General features: G+C 47.0%; 1 protein-coding gene across 2 annotated transcripts in view; it reads left to right on the forward strand.

Annotated features, from left to right (window-relative positions):
* The window catches only part of UGGT1 (UDP-glucose glycoprotein glucosyltransferase 1), an 849,443-nt gene that overhangs the window by 613,370 nt on the left and 211,304 nt on the right, over positions 1–24,769 (forward strand). For both annotated transcript variants that reach the window (XM_086943802.1, XM_086943803.1), the window contains 2 exons: positions 201–286; positions 4,621–4,705. In XM_086943802.1, coding sequence (XP_086799928.1) covers positions 201–286; positions 4,621–4,705 — 171 coding nt within the window. The remainder of the gene's footprint in view (positions 1–200; positions 287–4,620; positions 4,706–24,769) is intronic.

The following is a 24,769-nucleotide window of genomic DNA, read 5'->3' on the forward strand; positions in this document are numbered from 1 at the left end:
CCCCATAGAACACGGCACATTACTGTTTAGAGGTAACCCCAACCCTTATTTCTGTTACATAGATAGTAAAGGTCCTTCTGTCTAATTCTGTAAATGAGTAATCTTCATAAACATACTTGGGATGTTAATATTTAAATCTTAGCTCTTTAAAATGTATGTATTTTAAAGTTTTTGCTGTCTTCACCCTCCTTCCTGCATAGGGTTATTTCCAGTTGAAAGCAAATCCTGGAGCCTCAATTCTTCGACTCCGAAAGGGGAGGTCCGAAGATATATACAGAATTTACAGGTAAATTGATAGGAGTATTCGTTTACAGAAACATTTTATGTTAATTTATTTATTTGTATTCACATTTACATAGCAACTTTATCCATTAATATGGCACCATTGCACTTTCTTAAACTGGGCTCTCTTATACTACAGTTTGGAGGTTCCTTGGTCGATTGCATCTAGTTGTTTGCCTGTAGTTATTAGAGATTTGCGTGGTAAAAACCTATCTTAATTTAGTCATGTAGGTTACTATGGAAGTAAAATGAGCTTGCTCCATTTAAAGACTTATCTGTGTTACTTTAATTGATGAATGTGTCAAGGTGTTTGCCATTTTGTTGTTGAAGAAAGTGGTCGAATGTCCATTTACCAACCTAAGTAATAGTTTTCCAGACCGACAACCCCAGCCAGATGTAGCAGTGATCCTATATTGTTAATTGGGGTTGAGAGGTAAGTGCAGTTAAGGTAGCAGCACCTTGCCAACTAAATGACTTTGAGCAGTGAGCATGAGTCAAAACAACAAAAAAGGGAGGGTAGAGGTCACGGATAGAACCTACCTCCAGTCAATCTATATATAAACAACAGAGTTCTATCCCGCTTTTATTGTGGTTTTTTTGTTATGCTTGTGGTTTGTTTGTTCGTAGCTAACCTCCAAATGTGGGGAAAGCACAATGTGTTTTTAAAATACCCCTCACACACTATGAATCCCATAGTGTCATGTTTAATCATGGGGGTCTTCCCGTCCCTCTACGGGGCGGGGCGTGCTGCGACCTACGACTACGCGGGAGCACTTGATTTTGTGAAATTAGACTATTTTTTTTTTAATATGTTTTTATTGCAGGTAATAGACAAGTCTCATGTTATCACAGATTACAGTTTCAATTCTAGTGGTCACGACGTGTTAATCTTCTGGTAGCTCATTACACACCCCATTAGCCCACGTCCCGGAGGCCAGGCGGCGTGTTTTGGGTAAAATTAAAGGGCGTAAAGCAATAGATCATCGTAGCCATCTAGCAGGATAACCTCATGCCTGCTTTTTCTTTTAAAACTACCCTTCCAACATAAAGCCCCCCCCCCCCCAACAACCGACATCGTATTGTTAATTTAAGGAACGATCATGATGTACTAAATATGCTTTAGTATAGCTTGTAATACCCATTCTCTCCACAAACTTACGGTACTCTTACCAGTTGTTTATGTCTAATAGGAACTCCCCATCTCGGTGTTATGTGTCTATGCTCCCCTGTTGTTCTTCAGGAGTTCCTCACTACTGCAGTGATGTCGTATATTATGCCGTGTAGGGTAAACCTATAGCGTATTCCAGGGGCGCTGATGCGCTGGTTACAGCTCTTAGTGTTCTTGATGTGGCCACCCCCTTCCCGTTGTCCCACCACTTTTACACGTTCTCTCAGGTTGCTTTTCTAATGCTACGTACCAGGAGTGTCAGGTGTTTCGGGGTGTAATGTACCCTGGGTGCGTTGTTGGGGCTCCCTTTCAATATCTTGTTCCACTTCCTCGTCTTGTGTCTCTAGATCTCTTAGGGCCTGCACTAACACCTCCCATGCCGTCGCTGCAGCTAATGCTCTATCATCCTGTCGCCTATGCGCCATCTGATATCTAAGGGAGCTTTCGCAGGTAGCCCATTTCAGGAATTCGCTCATCCAGCGTCTAAATGAGGGACCAGCTCTTGCCTTCCAATGTCGAGTAATTTCTCGTTTGGCTAATATAAGACCCATGTCTATGAACCTGCTGGTGTTCTTGTGCTTTAGGGTGTGAGGGAACCAGTGTAGGACTCAAATAGCCATGTCAAACTGCAGTTGTCTCCCTGTTACCTCGTTTAACACGTCCCCTATCATCTTCTAATAATCTTCCAACATTGGACAAGTTCATAGCATGTGGTCTAATTTTCCTGCCTCTCTAGTACATCTCGGACAAGCTGCTTCATGCACTCCAAAATATTTACGGATCTTCCCTGATGTTAAATACGCCCTATGCAATATAAAAAAGTGTACTAGTTGGAAACGCGCGTTCCTAGTACTCTTGCGGGCTCGCCGCATTATCTGCGCCCAGGCTGTCTCCGAGATCTCTTTACGTATGTCTACTTCCATTTGTTTTTCAAACCAGTCAAAGGTGGTAGGTTTTCTCGAAGCATTCTGCCGTAAAGGCATGTGACCGCTTTGTAGGTGCCCGCTGCCATCATGGTATACTGGCAGGCCATATTCGTTGTGGGCTCCATCAATCCCCCCTGCCAGTGTGCCTGCATAGCCCTAATGACCGCGGCATGTAATAAGAAATCTCCTCTTGGTAGGTCAAATCTTTCCTCGAGCGTCTGGTACGGCAGTAGCGCCCCATCCTCGTACAAATCTCCTATAACCTGCAGTCCTGCCTCCTCCCAAACCTGCAGTTGTGACCAGTCGCCTCTGTGTGGCAGCGCCGTCACCATTCCAATCGGAATATCCGGCGCGTATGGGTGGCGCACTCCAGCCAGGCGTTGGGATCTGTTCCAACAAAGTCGGAGCGAGCGAGACCGAAGTTAAATTTACAAGGCTCGCAGGTAAAAGTCATCTTCTTAACTTTTGACAACCCGCTAACATTATAAAACAGTATATTATATTCATGGGCAATTGCAATTCTTGTCCCATTCAGCTCTTTTCACGTATGTGCGACCCAGAAAATCACAGGTGAGCTCATAACAAGAGCGTGAATACGTGCAATATATGATGTTTGTTTTTCTTTAAAATGATCTTAAACAACCCTCGTCCCCTCCTTTTGTTACAGATATTTCAATACGCAAAAATATTCAGGTAACCTTATCTTCCTGCAACAACTTCATAGTTTAGTTCCGAATTAAATGCGTTTTCCCTTTCTAATCGTGCAACATTTTTCTCTAGATAGAACACTGCCGATTGATTATAATAAGCTAACCAGGAATCGTATGATTTCCCTGCACTCGTGGTAAGAATTGACTGAACTTATAAACTTTAGAGACTCAGAAACCTCCGCAAGCACCAAAAGTAATACATTTTCCTTGTTCTTTTTCTTTTTAAACAGACCCCCGACGAAGGGGCCTCAGCCCCGAAATGTATTGGGTTTTTATTTCTATTTTGTTTTGGGAAATGTAAATTTGTTTGTATTCATAATGTTATAATGATGAAATAATTGCTGATGTTGCAAGCAAACATGTATGAGCATAAAAATTAAGTGTGATGTTCTTATCATTTGAAATATTGATAAAAACAAATTAAATGAAATACAGGAGAATTTGTATTTTAGTAGTGCGTACTAGAGCCCTGGTGACTTGTTGCACCAGGCCATATATATCCTTTATCTAGTGGGCAGGCACTAATCTAGTACAGCACACATATCGAACCAACATTTCAAAACAGTTAAAGCTGAGTGCAGTACCCTTCTTCATTCATTGAACACCCTGAAGATGCAAACTGTCAGTGGAAGAGAAGCCAGGAGCGACCTGAATTGTGTGTGGACTCCAGGACTCCCAGAGTGGTTCTAGTTGTGAGTTGCACCAAGCCATTCAAGTGAAAAGCAACATTGTGTCACGTGGTGCTGAAAAGACTAGTGCTATCCTGCCAGAACTCCTTGGGAAGGGAGAGGGCAGCATATAGGTTGGGGGTGTTTTGCTGGGCATCATAGTTGAGATTCCAACCTTGTAATTGTGCCTTTGTTGAGTTTTGGGATATTTGGTTTTGCTGTGAGATAAAAGTACTTCCTTTATAACTACAAATCAACATTATGCTGACATTACATTATTGTGTCTGTTGGTTGCCTGTTGAGTTCTGAGCTCTTGCCCCTCACACTGTCTACCTTGGAATCCTTTGACCGCTGTGACAGTGCAGTCCTGAACAGGTTTTTATGGCCTAGGTTTCAGACCCACAGTACGACTGGCCCCAGGACAACTGAAGCAAACAACCACAACCATCACAGTTGTGGCACAGTAGCCCCTCTCTGCCCTGAGGCCTCCCCAGACGGCATTTCACTATATTTAAAAAATAAATCATTGGAATGGAGTTAGTGTTGCACCTACATGGGGCAGGATACAAAGCAACGCTCCTGTGTGGTTCCTTTTCAGTGTGACAGCATCTTTTGATTAAACATTTAATGGTCCCACATGCTACTGCAGAAATGTCTTTAGATGAGGAACAACGGGAAATCAAAAAGGCTAGTATCACAATCATCAGTGTGTTGTTACAATTTAAATAGCTGGTCATAGTTTATACCTTTATATAAATCTGTATCCTTTTCTTTTGAGGAAAATATATATTTTTTTTTTACTGATTCGCATATATTGTTTCATTATTTTTTTGGAGGCATGATTACCTTTTTCTCATCCTGTTTAGCCATGAAGGCACCGACTCAATACCCGACTCAGATGATGTCATTGTTGTGATCAACAACCTGAAGAGTAAAATCATTAAAGTGAAGGTAAGTGATTGAGTTGGTTCAAATCCCATTTCAGATGCTTCAGTGTGTATCGAGTTTGTCTAGTGGGTACAGCTATAGAGCCTTTCATTCAAACTGAGAGAAAAGTCTTTCGAGTCAAAAGATATAGCAACTCCTCCTATAGTCTGTATTGAGCATGGGCAATTTGTTAGATTGTTTTCCTCCACCATTGGGTTCAGACGTATTTTTCAGAACTCTGGTATCAAAGCTTTAATGCTGTTTCACCAACTCCTCAGTAACTGCTGTTTCTGTAGTAGGGGATCTCTGTGTATAGTCATAATCTAGTGAATAGTCCCGCCCATGTGCGTGGACCCCGGAGCAATCAAAAATAATCTCTTAAAGTGTCGAAAAAATGCAGAACTGCACAGACACTTAAGAGAGAATTAAAGACAGATAATGCAGCCTATAATCAGGCTACACTGTCCAGTACTTCAACTAGAAATTCCACCAAAAATCCACAAACAGCAAAGTCTGTCCAGATTTCCCTTGCCTTAGCAGCAAAAAACCCTCTGGAATGATAGAGAGGAAGACATGGACAGACAAGCCCCATAGGCTGCCATTATGTGGCTCAAAACAGGATACTGAGCCTTTAAGAGAACTTTCCAGAACTTCACAGTATCCCAGAATGCACTGCAGGTCCCTTTTACTTTCAGTTCTTTTTTCCGGCTCCTGCTAGCAGGACCCTGGAGCATTGAGCTCTCCCTTTTCAAGGGTTTTTGGTGATTTTTCACTACTTTTTCAAAGTTTAGTGCTTTCTAAGTACTTTGGTGCCTTTCTCCTTGGTTTTGCACTCTGTTCTATGTCAAATATGCCTGCATTATTCGACAAATGCCCGGAGTGCTCCAGGAAGAAGGCCAAATCGGATCCCCATGAGGTGTGTATCCTCTGCCTTCCATCTTCCGATGTCCCAGAGGAGTGTGTGATCTGTCAAGGCTTCTCTGGCAGGACCCTGAAGGACAGAAAGAAGATCAGGCTTCAGGGCCTTGAAGAAAGGAGGCTGAAGGCACAAGGTGGGTCTGGAGGGGCTTCATCTGCCCATGCTGAGGCCTCTGGGGGGCTCTCCAGGGGAAGGAAGACCAGCAAGCGTCCCCATTCTCCGTCTGGGTCGATTGCATCGACTTCGACGTCGAGAGGGATGACTACGGTCTGTTCCCCGTCGTCGGGGGCGAAACGACGTCGACGCTTGACGTCGAAGGACCTTACCAGGCCACCATCGAAGTCTCCGGTGACTGTTTCGTCGTCGTCTATGATCGACTTCGAAAGGCCCAGCGTCTGCGCTCGCCGTCGAGGCGACATCGACGTTCGCCATCGGCGAAAAGGAGACTATCGTCGTCGAGGAGATCCTCATTGTCGAGGACTGGATCGCCGTCGAGGCACAGGTCGCCGTCGAGGCGAAGATCGCCGTCGAGGCGCAGAAGATCGCCTTCGAGGCGCAGAAGATCGCCGTCGAGGCGCAGACGGTCGCCCTCGAGGCGCAGACGGTCGCCCTCGAGGCGAAGGCGTTCAACGCTCGACGTCAAGGGACCGACGGTCGCCGTCCGGTCGCCGTTCTTTGACGTCGAAGAAAGGTGGAGGAAGACCTGACGCCATGGGAGGTTCGCCATCATCCCAGGCTGGTGGAGATGGCGGTACACCGGGCTCAGTGTATTCCGAGGTTTATACCCAGTCACAGAGGCAGGTTACGCCACCGCCTCCATTGCCGACGGGACTCCCTCCGATGAACCCTACTCCTCCTCCGTTACCACCACCTCAGCCCATACCTCGGCTGCCAGACAAGCCGCCTCCGGTTCCTCCGAGGTCTACATCACTGCCTAGGTTTCAGTCTCCTCCTAAGGGGACACCTAAACCGAAGGCCCGGCCAAGCCTAAGTCGCCCGCTCCTGTGGAACCGGTGGATCGACCGAGGCCGAGAAAGTCCCGATCACGCTCCGGACCGAGAGGAAGATCGAGGAGTCGTCATAGATCCTTCTCCAGATCAAGGCGTCGCCATAGGAGGCGGGGTTCTAGGTCCCGCACGGACTCCTCCAGGACCCATTCCTACTCGCCGACCTTATCGGACTCCCCTGGGACCAGGGTGTCTCCGGTGGACGACATAAACAAATTCCAGGAGGTTCTCCTGAGGGGGGCTGCGAAATTGGGTATCACGGTGACGGCTCCAACACCAACGACGTCCGTGATATTCGAAACGCTTGACAAGAAGCATTTGTCTCGCCCTCTTCTACCACTAGTACCTGGATTGGTGGAACCTGCAGATGAGCTGTTCCTCACACCAGCAGTAGTGAAGGCCGCTCCCTCCCGACTTCTAAAGAAGTACAGGGCCCCGGATTCGGACCCTGCCTTTCTGAGAGTAGATCCGGTACCGGATTCGGTGATAGTGACGGCGGCCAGGAAATTACACTCTACCTCCCCGTCATCCACCGTGCCGCCAGATAAAGAAAGTAGATGGATCGACTCAGCTGGAAGGAAAGCTTGTGGGACTGCTTCCACAGCCATGAAGGCGTCCAGCGATACGGCGCTGCTGGGACGTTATGACAGGGCACTGTGGGACTCCCTACAACAGTTCGTGGAACTGCTACCAAGAGACAAGAGGGAGGACTTCCAAGAGATCCTCAAGGAAGGGATGCTGGAATCAAATCATGTCATCAGCGCGGCGGCGGATGTCTCACTGTTGGCTGCCCATGGTTACTGCCATGGGATCAATCAGCGGCGCCATGCTTGGCTCAGGCTCACGCCATTCAAGCTGGAGGCCCAGCAGCAGGTGGCCAATCTGCCCTTTTCCGGGAAAACCTTGTTCGGAAAACACGCAGATGATGAGATGGCCCGCATGAAGGCGGAGGCAGAGACCCTTACGGCTGTGGGCTTGGAGAAGCCCAAAGAAAAGAAGTCCTACCGGCCGTCCCAGAGACGGTTCGGTGCACAAGGAAGAGGACGGGGGCAGTCTACGGGACAGCAGCAGCAACAACAGCAGCAGTTCCGGAGACCCTTCCAGAAACAGCAAAAGGGTAGAGGGGGACAGCAGTCCTCTACCGCGAACAAGGGCCCGACCGGGTCTCGACCCTGAGCGGTTACTTCCCCTTCATCCGTTACCCGCTCCGGTGGGGGAAGCGTTCAATTTTTTTCTGGCAGAGTGGAGAAAAATTACTCAGGACAAGTGGGTGCTGAATATTGTTTGCAATGGATACAGTCTTCGGTTCATCAGCCCGCCTCTAGTGATCCCTCCGGTCAGCTCACAGTATCAACTGCGCGAGCTCCAGGCGGAGGCCGATATCCTGTTAAGGAAAAGGGAGATAGAAGACGTACCTCCGTCTCAAAGAGGAAGAGGTCTGTACTCCCAGTTCTTCCTGGTTCGTAAGAAGGACAAGAACGAGTTCAGGCCCATTCTGGACTTGCGACAGGCAAACAAGTGGATTCGCAGAGAAAAGTTTTGCATGCTGTCGTTGCATCAGATTTATCCTCAGTTGCAACAGGGAGACTTGCTTTGTGCCATAGACCTACAGGATGCGTACTTTCATGTGCCCATTACATGCAAACACAGGAAGTTTCTGCGATTTCAAGTCGGCACCAATCATTATCAATACATAGTACTGCCATTCTGGCTGAAGTCTGCGCCCAGGACATTCTCGAAGTGCATGGCAGTGGTAGCGGCCCACCTAAGGAAGAACAAGGTGTTTGTCTACCCGTACCTGGACGATTGGTTGATCAAGGCCTCCTCCTTCTCGGAAGCTCAAGCACACTTCCAGAAGACGTGCGTTCTCGTGTACAAGCTGGGGTTGCACATCAACACGTCCAAGTCTGTCCCGACTCCGGTCCAGTGCATTCAGTACTTGGGAGCCACCATCAATACGCTGTCGGCAAGTGTGTCTCCTTCGGAGGAGCGACGGCAATCGATCCTTCGGAAGGTTCAGGCTCTTATGACCGCTCCAACAGTGAGGACGGTGTCTTCTTTACTGGGGTCGATGGCCTCTTGTATCTTCCTCACTCCTCATGCACGGCTGCACATGAGACCTCTGCAGGAGTACTTGGAGGACCAGTGGGACCAGAGGAAAGGATCTTGGGACGACAAGATATGACTGTCGCTGTATGCTCTTCAGTCTCTGAAGTGGCGGTGTTCGGTGGAGAATCTCCTCAGAGGGGTTCCCTTCCACAAGGACATTCCAGTTCAGACTATCGTGACGGATGCGTCTCTCCACGGCTGCGGGGCGCATTCGGGAGACTTACAGATTCAAGGAACGTGGTCCCCGATGGAGTCCACCTACCATATCAACTTCCTGGAACTCAGAGCTGTGCACTTGGAACTGAAGGCCTTTCATCCGTCCTTTCAGACCAACTCTCTGCTTGTACAGACGGACAATACGACCATGATCTATTACCTCAACAAGCAGGGGGGCTGGACATCACGCACTCTGTCGCAGGAGGCGCAGGCGATCTGGCACTGGCTTCTCGCCAGGGGATTGACGATAATGGCTACCCATCTACCAGGTGTGCAGAATGTTCAGGCGGACGCACTGAGCAGACTGATTCAGGAAAACCACGAATGGGTCATAAACAACGAGGTACTAGGAGAAGTCTTCGAAAGGTGGGAAACTCCAGACATAGATCTGTTTGCCACCGCCGAAAACAGCAAATGCCGAGACTTCGCCTCCAGGTATTACCAGCAAGGAACGCTGGGGAATGCGCTATGGATCAACTGGTCGAACAGCTTTCTCCACGCTTTTCCACCCATTCCCCTGATTCCTGCGGTGCTCATCAAGCTGTCCCAGTCCAGGGCACGGATGATCCTGATTGTCCCGGAATGGCCCAGGCAGTGGTGGTTCACGGACCTGCTTCACCGGTCTCTCCTTCCGCACATACGGCTGCCGTGCAGGCCTGACCTTCTCACGAAGTTCGGGGGCAGATGTTGCACCCCAACCTCTCGTCTTTGAGTTTGGCGGCATGGCTCCTGAGATAGTGCAATATGGCCATTTGAATCTGTCCGAAGATTGCATGTACATACTGAAGGAGGCTAAGCGACCTTCCACTCGGACTTCTTATCCTTACAAGTGGAAAAGGTTTTGTATCTGGTGTCAGTCCAAGAACTATGACCCGACGACGTGCAAGGAAGACGTCATTCTTCCTTACCTTCTACATTTAGCGCGGTCTGGCCTTAATGTTCATTCCATTAAGGTTCATCTCGCTGCATTGACTGCCTACAGGAATTGTCCTTCACAGACTTCCTTCTTCCAGATCCCTCTGATCAAAGATTTCTTGGAAGGCTTGAAGAAAGTGTTCCCTCCTGTCAGACTTCCTTCGCCTTCATGGGAATTGAATGTGGTGCTGTCCAGATTGATGAAGGAGCCTTTTGAACCTATTCATAAGGCTTCGTTGCAGCACCAATCCTGGAAGGCGGTGTTCCTCGTGGCCATTACATCGGCCCGCAGGGTGAGTGAAATTCAGGCGTTGTGTTGCCAAGAACCTTATACTGTATTTCATGCTGCTAAGGTTGTTATGCGTACTCACCCTAAATTTCTTCCCAAGCTTATTTCTGATTTTCAGGTCAACCAGACTATAACTTTGCCTACATTTTTTCAGAATCCTTCATCTCCAGCGGAAAGGTCTTTACATTCCCTGGATGTTAGGAGGGTGTTGAAATTTTATCTGGATAAGACCAAAGATATTCGTAGGTCAGACCAATTGTTTATCAATTATGGATCAGTCAGGACGGGGCTGGCTACCTCTAAGCAGTCCATCTCTAGGTGGATTGTGTCCTGTATACAACTATGTTACCAGAAAGCTAATAAGACCTTAGGGGGTAAACCTAAGGCTCATTTCACCAGGGGCAAAGCTGCCACAACAGCTTTGCTTCATAATGTTCCAATTGCAGAAATTTGCAAGGCGGCCACTTGGAAGTCGGTCCATACCTTTGCTAAGCATTACTGCCTGGATACTGATGCCAGGGCAGACGCTCAGGTTGGGCATGCTTCGCTGCGAAATCTGTTCGCACAATAGTGGTGTTTTCTCTTTTCTCCACCGCCGCTTTTGTGTGGGGATGGGCTTGCCATTCTATTCACTAGATTATGACTATACACAGAGATCCCCTACTACAGAAGGAGTAGTTTCTGTCCTGTAACTCCAGTTCTGTAGTAGGGGTATCTCTGTTATAGTCATAAGCGCCCGCCCTCCTCCCTGGTGGAGAGAGATATTCATGTAAGGAATGCTACAGGTCTGGCGTGTTACGCCTTCAAAAAGAACTGAAAGTAAAAGGGACCTGCAGTGCATTCTGGGATACTGTGAAGTTCTATAAAGTTCTCTTAAAGGCACAGTATCCTGTTTTGAGCCACATAATGGTAGCCTATGGGGCTTATCTGTCCATGTCTTCCTCTCTATCATTCCAGAGGGTTTGTTGCTGCTAAGGCAAGGGAAATCTGGACAGACTTTGCTGTTTGTGGATTTTTGGTGGAATTTCTAGTTGAAGTACTGGTCAGTGTAGCCTGATTATAGGCTGCATTATCTGTCTTTAATTCTCTCTTAAGTGTCTGTGCAGTTCTGCATTTTTTCGACACTTTAAGAGATTATTTTTGATTGCTCCGGGGTCCACGCACATGGGCGGGACTATTCACTAGATTATGACTATACACAGAGATACCCCTACTACAGACCTGGAGTTGCAGGACAGAAACTACTCCATCTCACCCATCAACGAAAACACATAGAAGCACCAGTCAATCATTGAATTCCGATTTTTGACCAACCCTGCCTCTTGCCCATCTCAGCCTCAGATTCAACAATTCTCCATCGACTTCCCTTCTCAACGTATGTGGAGTGATGGAAAAATGTCCTTTTAGCTTTTGCTCAAGTGCCTCGCAAAGTGCTCAATGCGAGATCCCCATCCAGCCTGCAGTCTCTGTCTGTCTCTCGACCACGAGGAAACATTGTGTGAAACCTGCGGGCCTTTCAGTCATTAAAGACTCTTCGACATTGATGGTAGAGGCGGTGGACAGACACCACAATGCAGGCACAGCGGCGGAAGACACCCCCAATGTCTTTGAGGATCAACAAACGCAACCCCAAGAAGAAATAGGCCTCAAGACTGAGGTTCAACATGGCAGTGACAGAGAAGTTGAGGCCCAAGGAGCCCCTTTGGACGTCCCTATCGTTCTTGCTAGCAGCGGAGAGGGCTCCGACTCCAAACAAGAAATGAAAGAAATCCAAGACATTACTTCAACGGGGCACATGAGTACCATGGCAAAGGCCTCAGAGACACATAACCAAGTGAAAGCTAGAAGACAAACACAGATCAGTGAACTTCAGGCACTCACTTTAAAAGAACCATATGTTCGAGGCATATGAGCTGCAGATCGTACACTTTTGCAATAGATCGCCACCTGGTGTTGGACTCGAATGATTGCAGGTTGTCACGAGATAGGTGACTCCTCCCTTGGACAATACTGCGCATGGTCATCGACTCCATCCTCCGATTGTTTTTTTCCGCCACTGGGTTCGGATGAAAGTTTTCCGCTCTGGCTAGAAAAGACTTTTTCAGCAACTTCGAAGCGTGAAACTCTATACAAACATTTTCGACATCGAATAGACTTTTCGACATCACCAGCTACATTCCGGTGCGTCGACGCGGGCCTTTGGGCCTATCGGCGCTGTACGGCCTACGCCTCATGGACAGAACTCCATTCAAGAGATGCCCGGTATGTTGAGCAGAATTCCCTCATAGCGACCATCACAAGGTCTGCAACCTCTGTCTATCACCGGAACACGACGAGTCGACCTGCACAGCTTGTGCATCCTTCCGATCAAAGAAGACCATTCGGGATCGGAGGGCACGTCGACACGAGATGAGGAGATCAGCGTCAGCACCGGAGGCCATCTTTGAGTAGGATATCGTCTGAGAGGACGTCTCCGAGGACGAGGATCCACTCGAAGATATCTCCGAGGACGAGGCTCCACTCGTCGCCGAGGAAGACTTGTCTGATCTCCAGATCATATCGGGGGCAGTGGACTCAGACGACTCGATTCCATCTCTGCAGCCCATGAGTACTCTTGCCCCTGCACAACATACACTACCCAAGCCAAAGGCAACGGCCAGCACTCCGCCCATGGGGCCCAGTCGAGACCGAAATGTACCCTCAGATGCCCCGCCTTTGGGCTCGGCTCCGAGGAAAAAGACTACGCCTTCCGGTGCCTCGGCACCGACGAAACCAAATGTGCCAATTCCACCTCCTCCATTGGCACCAAAACATCCTTCGACAACGAAGGACTCTTCGACACCGAAGCCAAAACTCCCTTCGGTGCCCAAAGACAAAGATCCTTCGGCACCCAAACCAAAAGACGCATCGGTGCCGAAGCCAAAGACCGAACCGGATCCGAAAGCTTGGACTCCGAAACCTTTCGGTTCCCAGGATAAAGATGGAAAGCCAGAGTCTGGCGCCGCAGGGCCAACAAGACCTGTCTCCACTCCAAAATCTCCAACCTCGGTACCAAAGACTCCAAGGCCTGATACAGAGACACCTACATCCTCTAACAAGCCTACCAAGCCGGAACCACCCTCGGCACCGAAAAATGTGCCACAGGACTCTATAACGCCTCCTACAGCAAAAAACACAAAACGACCCCTATCGGCACCGAAAAAATCGACGCCGAAGAAGATTGTAGAGGAGGAAGAACTGTTTAGACCAGATCCTAAACAAAGAAAGGTCCAGATCAATCCAAAAACTGGACATGTGGAAGCAATTCCTTACAAGAAGAGACCAGCAGACACACCACTTCTACCTGTGGTTCCTGCCAAAAAGGATTGTTTTGTGCAACTTCTCCAATGCACCCTTCCTCTCCTTCACCTTCTTCCTCTCCTATCCCTCCTTACATTGAACCTACAGCTTCTCCTGTTCAATCTCCAGCATCATCACACCACGTTGACGAAGAGTATCATCTAGGTGGGGGGAATGACATACCAGAGCCACATGCATACCCTTTAGATGAAGATGTCAATCAAGAATATCCTAAAGATGACGATATATATGGTTTCCCACCACACAATGTGCCAGACATTCCTGATCCTCAGTACTACCCAACAAGACCTTCCCCCCCAGAAGATAGCATTGAGTTTAATCATCTATTAAATAGAGCTGCCCTTTACGACGGGGTTTCAATGCACTCTGATGCCATTGATGAGGATTTTTTACTGGATACATTTGAGCAGTCACAAAGGTCTACTCTACACAAATACTACCCATGATCAAAGGAGTCATTAAACATGCTCCAGAAATATTTAAAGACCCGGTACGATGTAGGGTATTAAATCCAAGAATAGAAAAGAAGTATAGACCAGCACCAACTGATCCAGTCTATATTAAGGGACATCTGCCACTAGACTCTTTAGTAGTGTCTAATGCACGGAAAAGAGCAAATTCCCAGACTTCTGGTGACACGCCCCGCCTGACAAAGAATCTAAAGTTATTGATGCGTCAGGGGAACTGATTGCTGCGCAGGCAACAAACATATGGCGCATAGCAAATACACAAGCGCTACTCTCATGCTATGACAGGGCTCACTACGACCAATTAGGAAAACTAATGGAGCACCTCCCAGATCAATACAAAGATCAGGCAGCAGAGCTCATACAAGAAGGCAAATTAATATGCAACGGATACACGTGACCACCGCTAGGGGAGATACTGCTGCACAATCGTTGCAAAATTGTACGATCTGCCGCTCATATGCCTCAAACGGAAAATGCTACTTACCAGTATGCATCTGTTCATGGCATGTAGAGCTGCAGAGTCGTACACGCCCTCCCGCCTCCCCGAGACTTGTATCCGTTCCAGTACTCGTCTGTAATCCCTGACTGCCCTCAGGATTGGGTTATAAACGTAACCTCAAGAACCAATATCTCCAGCACAGAAATAAGGCAACCACAGAACGTGAGTATGTAGGTTCGGCTTTATGTAACATCCAAACACAGCACAGGATTACCGCTGCAATGTCCAGCAAGAATGACAAATGAGTTGACGCCACTCAAGATCACCCTATTCGCGTTCAAAACTGTCCTCCGCATGAGTGTCGTCCTGACACTCCCCAACGGAGGGCACTGTGCTAAGCAGTGGCCGACAATGCCACTCGAGCCTTGATAGCCATAGAACAGCTAGTCTGCCGTTCAAAGCGTCCCCCGCAATAATGCCGGTCCCGGCACTCTCCAACGAGGGGTACAGTATGTTTTGGTTGATAGCATCAAAGACCGATGTATCAGTGGCTCTCGAGAAGGCTTAGAGTCCCTTGATCGGCTTTGGGTTAGGGGACTTACGTCAGAACCCCCACGTCGATCAGGAATCCTTCAATCTTCCCTTCTTTGAGTACATGAGGCTTGCCAACTTCTAAGCGTGGCAGCAATACGCGCAGGAGCATCCGCTCGACTCGCGTTATGCTGTTGGGTTTTCCAGGAAAGCGAATAACGCCCCCTGCGAGTAGTTAATAACAAAGCTCTCAGTGTGCGAACATGCACGGCAGGTCCTAGCTTAGCGGCAGTTACTTCTAGTGAAACCGCTCTCAGCACGCTTAACAAGACCAGCAGAAGGAACGCTGTTCCTTACCTAATAGCGTCTCCCCGGTCTTCGGCATGGAACGTCAATATCCGACGTGTTCCCTCTGCACCGCCATAGTTTTATACGCCTCTGCTGATAGCGCATGTGCTGCGCACTGTCTCACGGGGATTGTAGTTCCACTCGGCTTGGCGATGAGAGTTGTAGTGCCTTTCATTTCGTAGTGCGATACAGTCGTCCTCCTGCCGCTCGCTTTGCCTTCAATCGCCGAGAAACATGACATCATCTTACTTAGATGCACACGCATGACATCCTTTCTCTTTACTTCTACTAACTCCACCATTTCCCATCATGGCGAAAAACAATCTGAAGATGGGGTCGATGACCATGCACAGTATTGTCCAAGGGAGGAGTCGCCTATCTCTTGACTACAAAGACTTCTTCCAAGAAGACAACAACCTGCAATCATCCGAACCCAACACCAGGTGGTGATCTATTGCAAAAGTGTACGACTCTGCAGCTCTACATGCCAAGAACAGATACATACTGGTAAGTAGCATTTTCCTTTCAGTCCGTCCTGATAAACTAGTACTAAGAACAACCCCCAAATTTCTTCCTTGAGTGTTTTTTTCTTTTCCTTTAAATCACATCATTGAGCTCCCAGTTTTCTTTCCAAAACTAGACTAGACGGAGAGAGCACTGCACACACTTTTGTTAAAAGAGCTGTAATGTATTGCATCAAGAGGACGAAAGGCCTTTAAAAAAACTCAGCAGCTTTTCGTAGCTTTTTCAAACCCTCAAAAAGGCTCTCGAATCTCCAAAGCAGGAATTGCAAGGTGGATAGGCACATGTCTACAAACTTGCTACTGCAAGTACAAACAAGTGCTACTTGCTACTACAATAGCTCATTCCACACATAAACAAGCATTTGCAATGCAATAGGTCTCGCATTTGCGAGAGTTTGAGCTATTTTTATTGTAAATGACATTGCCTTTTATTTATGTTTTGGTTTTTGAAACATAAATAAAAGCCATTGTCATTTACAATGCCAATAGGTCAAACTCACGTAAATGCGAGACCTATTGCATTGCAAATGCTTGTTTTGTTTGTTGGAGTTTCTCCTAGAAATCCTTTGTGAGCTAATTCCATAACACACTCACAAATACTTCTTGGGAGAACAACAGTCCCTTCCGTATAGGACACATTTCATTGACTGAACAAATCTCTGAACTTCCAAAAAACTTGGTATTCACTCGATTGTTTTCACCCTCGTCCACTCCTCTTTGCAAAATTTGATAACCTCTTTAATGACTTTCATTTTCTGTCCTTTTCCCACTCTTCTTTAGAAAATCTGTTACAACACATAATTAAATGAGGCAACAACAGACTCTTCTGAAGGACATTTTCCACGTGTACTAATTCTCACCTGTAAATCTAGATAAGCATTCAACAACAATATTACAATTGTCTGAAATAAAACTAACATCTAAGCTATGTTTATAAAGCATAGATGTAAGTTTGATCAACTTGAGAAGGCAGCAAAACCGATGTGGGAGAAATGAGGAAATCGCACGAATGGGTCAGAGAGAGGGGGGGTAAAGGACATGTCCCATTTTGTATGGTAAGGCATTCCATGGGAGAGGCTACTATTTCTCACTATGGAGGATAGTGAGAAAAGCAAAAGGGGTGGCGTGCCATCCTATCTGCTAGAGATGTAGAGTGAATTGGGAGGGTTAACATCACACATTCTCCATGTGTGGAAGAATGTGAACTGTTGTATGTGTTGGGTGTTACTTATTTTCTGAAGTTTGACATTCTGTCTTTCGAACAAATAAAGCTGCTCTAGGCAGACCTACAAGTCAGGAATGCTGTAGAAGGTTTTGAGAACAAAACAGGTGATGGACAGAATGTGGATCAATGTCACACATTCACCCCAGTCCGAAGATCTGGGCCCAAATCCATCGTTTTTTTGCACTCCACACCACCGTGGGTTAGACAATGGCAATATGCAAATCGGCTCTGACCCTGTGCCCCATGGGAACAGTCCAGTCCGAACTACAAAAGCCATGTCCTTCCCAGAACGGAATCAAGCATCCGAGGACCGGACCGGTTTCGAGGTAACACCTCTCATCAGCCCGGCTAGCTTGACTCCAGTGGTGTGGAGTGCCTGGGACCCACGTCTGAGCATCCCCTGCGCACTTAGGGCGGCAATTGCAAACAAAACAGGTGATGGACAGAATGTGGATCAATGTCACACATTCACCCCAGTCCGAAGATCTGGGCCCAAATCCATCGTTTTTGACTGGGGGAATGTGTGACATTGATCCACATTCGGTCCATCACTTGTTGTTTTTGCAATTGCCGCCCTAAGTGCGCTGGGGATGCCCAGACGTGGGTCCCAGGCCCTCCACACCACTTGGAGTCAAGCTAGCCGGGCTGATGAGAGGTGTTACCTCGAAACCGGTCCGGTCCTCGGATGCTTGATTCCGTTCTGGGAAGGACATGGCTTTTGTAGTTCGGACTGGACTGTTCCCATGGGGCAACAGGGTCAGAGCTGATTTGCATATCGCCATTGTCTAACCCAGGGTGGTGTGGAGTGCAAAAAAACGATGGATTTGGGCCCAGATCTTTTGACTGGGGGAATGTGTGACATTGATCCACATTCGGTCCATCACTTGTTGTTTTTGTAGAAGGTTTTGAGGGCACATGGAGTCCAAGGATAAATGGAGCAAAATGCATATGCTAATGATGGCAGCGTGTCAGCATTAGGGAGATATTTGATCAGGTCACATTTTCACTGTCTACAAAATGTTTTACAACTTTCTAGCATGAATACAGCCAAGAATGTAAAGAACTTTTTGTATACAGCTATCAACCGCAGCATTGCAGCATAACACCTTTAGCAACCTGTATAGCATGCCCTCGTCAAAAACGTTCCCTTATCACACACAAAAGACACGGAGGAAAGAATATTGAAGAGGGACCAGAAATTGGAGAACAACACTAAGCGGCGCAAAGGTAAGGATGAGGTGGGGAGATTGGGGAGGAGACAGGCAGAAAGTCGCGGTGGGACTTATTAGAAGGCAGGAACAGAGTTTGGTACACAGATTAGATCTAGGGGAATGCAAAACAAAAAAAACACCCCCACCCTTTGACAAAGCTAATCGTTTTTATTTTTGTATAAATACATTTTTACTTCTGTTTAAAAGAAGGAAAAACATGGGGGAGGCAGCTGTGAAAGAGAACCGCAAACATTGAATAGGTACAGCACAGGCCGCCGCAACAAGTCATGCTGACTTACAAACAGGACAGGTGAAGCATGAAAGATGAAGTACAAGACAGACAGACGGTTGAGTTTGCGCTATATAAAACTGCAAAATAAACAGACACAATACTAGATAGCACGATGTTCAAGTATTTTTTATTAACAGTACTTTTTTTTAATCATTCGAGGTGGTAAAACACCTTGCAAAGAATCACCTATTTTGATAATGAAATGCGAATGTCGGTATTGGAACCTGCGGCCACTGGTCGAATTTCTCCACCTTTCCTATTTATCTGCGATAATGAGCTAAATAAAGCGTGTGTCTCAGTGAGGATATTATATTGGAAATACAACTTTGTGTGACATTAGATATTCCAAAAATATATTTTTTATTTTTCAAAGTGTGAACTCGCAGGAAAAATGTGCACCGCCCAGTAACGATTTCGTTTTGCAGAGGGCAGTCGTTTGGAGGTGTGATTTTACAGGTAGGTCCGCACGAGATCGCATCCGGAGGAGGAGTGTATAAAATGTACAGTGGTGACCCTTCGCTTTTCACCAGCAGCTTCCTGTGTCTGCAAGCGACAGGTGTCACCAAATCCTAGTGTGCAGTGGGTACATTGTTGAGTTTGGAAAGAACCTGAGCACATAAGCACTTCTAATCCCGGCGCAGGCACTTCAAGAAGACATCTTGTGGTTTTGGGCAGATCAGTGTGTCTCAGATTGTCTTAGGTGTTATGTGAATAATATGCCAGTTGTTTTGCCTGTATTTTATGTTTGTAAAACATACTCTTTATTGGAATTCTTCACCTGCTCCACTGTTCTCGACGCACAACGCCCTACCGCGGATCCTTCCACTACAACACTTTCTGTAAGGACTAGAGATGGCGACTCCGTGTAAGCGAAGCAACGTGTATCAAACACAAAATATACATACATAAAAGCAAGTTATAAAGCTCTGCATTTTCAAGATTTAAACAACAGCCATGTTGCGCTTATTTAAAAAATATATGCTCATCTTGCAGAGATGAAAAACATAACCTTTGCCATTTCACGTGCCCGCCAGCCAGAGGCGCAACTAGTGTGAAATCTGGGGGTGGGGGATTAATTCTTACAGCAATGGGCTGAGTAAAGATCCAGGGGCCCTAAGAAGGGGTGAAAGAAGAACAAAGCCTCGTTAACAAGTACATGGTATTTTAAAGACTTGTGAAGTACTCGGGTGCGGCTGGCTCGTGTGCCCGGGAAGGTGTCCTACACGACACGGGGGCTGAAGCCCTTTGAGCCCAATGGGCGTTGCGCGCCTGCCGTTCTCTGTACTTATTGCCTGCTAAAAGAGAGATGGGAAGGCATTCTATTTACCTCTCAGTAAAATAATAAAATGGAGCTTGTTTATGACAGCAAATAAAGTCTCTTCTGCAACTCCCGTTTTAAAGCACGTTGCAAGCTATCTCAGGGAGCTAAGCGTTCTCCTTTTGCGGCTGACGTCACTAGAATATGAAAGCGTGAAATGAGACGTCTGGCTCGAGCCCCATGGCTGGTTCTGGCTCAGCTCGAGGCTCTCCTGGAACCTCGAGCCTAAAAGAGCAAGTCCTTCGTGTGGTTTCATGACTGAGGAGAGAGCCCTGCATCGTGCTGGCAGAGGAGCTGGAGTGCTCCGGAAGTGTGCGGCAGCCAGCTGCTGTTGAGGAGGAGTTCCCCCCCCACAGACCGAATGAGTGGGGGATTCTCTGTTTGCGTTTCTGCAGGGGGTGGCTGAGCTCTTAGATGAGGGGGTGCACCACTGAGTGGATTTATTTCCTGAGCTGATTCGCCGATGCGGGCCGCTCCAACGATGGGGCTAGTTTATTTAAAAAACCCTTTTGGGGGCTAAAAGTTAAAGTGAGCGCGCATGCGCATAAAAACAAAAGTGAAAGTTAAATAGCGGACGCTTGGGAAGACGGAAGGGAGACAGGAGATGTGCACACCGCTGCGCGTACACCTGCTCAAATCGCCAAAAGCTCTGCGCGTGCCCATCTCCTGTCTCCCTTCCGAGGCAAGTCCACAACAATAGAGCTCGCTGGCGACAGCGTTTCGTGCTGCGTACACCAGACTCGACCTAAAACAAGCCTCTTTGGCTTTTTTAGGGATCATTCCCTTGGTGGTTCTGTAAAGCAGCCACTTGGAATAACCCACATACATTCACCAAGTAGTAGTTGTTATATGTTCTAGCTAACCAACAAGCTAGTGTGGATCAAGCTGTCTTGCAAGCACTTTTTCGAGCGTCTACATCAGCCATTAGCTAGCCACCACTTGTTGTGGAGCACTGCTTTAAATTTGATGCTAAGCATACGTATCTGCGGCAAAAACATGCTACGAATGGAATGTTACTTACCCTATAAGCATCTATTTGTAGCGTGTAATACAGTAGTTTTATGTGCACCTATCCTTCTACCATGAAACAAATAACTGATGAACAAACGTTTCTAATATACATTTATCTTTCTAAAATGTAACTTGCATGATCATGTTTACTGTTTCATTTACTGCTCCTATCCTAAGCCCACCCGATCAGTGAAAACCAATGTAACAAAGGAGCCAATGACCATGCGCAATACAAACTACAGAAGGAGTCACTATATCTTGTGTTTCAAAAGACTTTTTGAAGAAAAACAACTTGCAACTTCCGAGCCCAAAACTAGATGGCAGGAGTAAGCTAAGCATATGAATCTACGGCACTACAGGCTATGTATAGAAGCTTAAAGGATAATAAGTAACCTATCCCTTCTGGGCAATAAATGCTGCATGAAAACAACTTGTTACGATTGTTTTAGTGGTTGCCCTAATGCACATTCACAGGTTGACTGGTCGTGCCCTGCCTGTTGTGTTTATAAGTGGCTGTGTCGTTCATAAGGGACCAATTGACCTTACCCTACACGACCAGATAGTTGCAGTGGCTCCCATAGTTTTTCCCGTCACTAGAACATCTTGATTTTGATTGTGGTTATTGGATATGGACACCCCTAAAGAAAAGATGCCCTTGTACCTTAAAGACAGACAACACAACAACTATGTTCTGTCTCCTGAAGGTGGGCACCATCCTCTCCCATAACTTATCCAGAGAACCACACAACATTTTGGCATGGGTTTCCAAGCTGTATATGAGCATAACTGTAGTACCAGGCAAACACATGCCCGGGGGATCAAGAATGACATGGCTGGCAACCTGAGCAAGACTTGGTCTGAGTCACATAAGTGAGAACTGGACTATCTGTTCACCAGGTGGGGCACCATGAAGATGGATCTCCTCATGACAGTAACAAAATGCTTGATGTCCTTCCGTAGATTCTCAGCTGCTGGCACAAGTATAACTAGTGTTTGCTTTTCTTCTAAGAATGGGAGAAGAGGGTTCCTGTACTCTTTCCCTCCAATCCTTCTGTTCCACCCGATGATGCAAAAGTGACTGAAGTGCAGCTGCTGCATGATCCTTGTGGGATTTCAGCATAATTCAGTAGGCATACATTTGGCAGTGCTATCCCAGTGCAGGAAGAGGTTTGGTGTTGGCACGCTGTTTAGATAAACTATCCTCAAAGACTTTTTCAAAGGATTGGTTCAAATCTGTTGTCAAATCATAAATCCTGCACCACTATCAGGACTTGCTGTGGTTTTTACTTTTTTCATTATCAATCCTTTTGAACTTATGTTTAACAATAAACTTAGATTTCCTACTTGGAAAACCGCTTTCCTGGCAGCCATCAGCTTTGTTACATTGGTGAGTTCTCGGCTTAGAGCCTTACAGCCAGTTCCATCTAAGCAAAGTATCTCTCGGGTCACTCTCCAGATTCTCACCGATAGTAGTATCTGAGTTCCAGTGAAACTAAACTGGTTGACAGCCAGCATTTCCAAGGCAACCAAAGCGGAGCACATGCAGCATAGATTAGATGTAAAGAGGGCGCACTTAACTCTAGGATTGCTAAGACAGCAACATTCTCAGCAAACATGTGGCTGGTGGATAACTGTACGGCCGCTACTCATCCTTCTGTGACCACTGCTGCCTGGATACACACACCACTGCTGACGGTGTAGTGGAAGAAGTGGTGATGTAGAATTTCTTTTAGGAAGTAGAGCTCTTTAACTCCCTTACAAGTATCTGCCGCTTGGTGCTCAGTTTAAATAGCTTCTGAATCTATAAAAGATCCAGTGCTGGAAAATAATAGCTTATTTACTCGCAGAGGAGTTTCTCCAACATTGGTATCTTTTGGAGATTCAGCTGGGCCCTTCTGGACTTGCCAGGTGAGCTCTCGGCCTGGTAATAAGGAAAGCTGGCTAAATACTTGTGCAGAATCTGAGAAAATGAGATGACCAAGTGAGTTTTCTCTACTGAGACGGGAAGTATTTGTAAAAACAGGCTGAACAGAATTTGATCAAACCCTTCCTTTTAAAGACAAATGTTACATTCTTTAATTTTACTGCATGGTTTCCAGCTTCATGTGTGCAGTGCTATTCATGTAGCATCTCAATTTACAAAAAAGCCACTTTTTGAGAACCACGTTTACAGGTAAATACCTTGTTCTTACTTCCACCTGCTTGGAGGGAGACGCTGTACAGCTCTTTGTATAGAGGAGCAGGCCACTTACCAAAACGAGACCAGTGTAATGCCTAGCTGACTGGAAGTCTGTATCATGGGACTGGAGCACCTAAGAGAAATTAAGGTTTTGTAGCTCCGGTGGCTGGAATCATCCTTGAACCAACCTATGTGACCAGAGGTCAAGGAGGTGCGGGCACATGTTTCACAACAGGAATGTTAGTTAGCATACCCTTTCCTCAAGCTGCAGCGAACCCCCTAGGGAGCACACCTTAGGGAGCCCATATCTGTCCTCGCCCAACCTCAGAGGAACACTGAGGGACTCTCAGGATTTCCATCCTCAAACCCAGCTTTTTTTTAGCATGTGAAGGCCTTTATTTAGAAACTTACAATCAAGTCTCCAATCCTTATAGGTCTGGATGTGATGTAATTTAAAGGTGCAATTTGATCAGGACATTAAATTCGGGTTCTCAGTGCTATCTAATGAAATAATTAGGTACTGTTTGTGCTCCTACTACCCAAAAATATGAACCTTGACTGGCCTGTTTCAGGTTATGTGCCCTAAGATTTGGAACCTTTTTGTACTTCTTCGTGAGCCTTTGTCCCAGGCTATCCCATTACATTTTCCTTCTCTTGTAATTGTAACTGAAGCCAGTTAAGCTTCTCCTTTGTTTCCTTCCTTTAACTGTGACATGTTGGACACATACTTTAACTAACCCTGCCTACGATCTCATTGTAAGCAGCCTCGAAAATTATTTGGTTTCTGTGAGAAGTGCCCTCTTTTTTGCATGGTATGCCCCCACTTTTTGCTGAATTGCTGATGTGCTTTGACTGAGTGTGCTCTGGGCTCCTGCCAAGCAGGTACCCAAGGCCTGTGTCCCTTCCCTAAAACTGCATTGAAGCCAAAACCCAATTGGCATCTCTGGCCACATGTCAGCCCCTGGTAAACAGTACCACAGGTACCCAGGGCACTATGACCAGAGAAGGCCCCTAAGGGCTGCAGCACTTATTGTGCCACCCTTAGAGGTCCTGTACCCTGACACTCACACTCTGCCTTTGCAGGCTGCGCGTCTTGGTGCAGAACAAAGTGAAGAGTCGACATGGCACACATCCCTGTGTGCTATGCCCACCAACCACTGCCCTGGCATCCATCAGTCACCCCTCTAGCTGGGTGCCCTATGCCAGTGGTGAGGGTACAGGTGCATGAGCCCTGTACCCCTACAGTACCAAGGTCTATTCCCGGGCACTGTAAGTGCAGTACTGCCATAATGGCTACACTGAAGACTGGGAAGTTTGGTATTAAACGTCTCAGCACGTTAAACCCACACTGATGCCAGTGTGGGATTTAATGTAAAATGCACCACAGAGGGCATCTTAGAGATGCCCCCTGAAACTCGACCAACCTCCAGTGACCTGACTGAGTGGCTGCCTAGGCTGCCACCACCAGACATGATTCTGGACCCCTGGGTCAAGAGCTTGCTGCTCTCGGGGGCCTGTAACAATGCACATCCTGGGACAAGGTGCCAAGCCTCCTCCCCCAGGATGGGCAGGGCTCACGAAGTACAAGCTTCAAAGGCATGCCACCTTTTTGAACCTCTTCAGACCATTTACTGCTTTCAGCAACGGGTCCCCACTGGATCTACCCCCCACTTTGGGAGGCCGACCCAGCGGGAAAAACAAAGTGAGGAAGAGGGGTGTGCTCAC

This window comes from Lissotriton vulgaris, chromosome 11, assembly GCF_964263255.1.
Source record: "Lissotriton vulgaris chromosome 11, aLisVul1.2, whole genome shotgun sequence".
NCBI lineage: Eukaryota > Metazoa > Chordata > Amphibia > Caudata > Salamandridae > Lissotriton > Lissotriton vulgaris.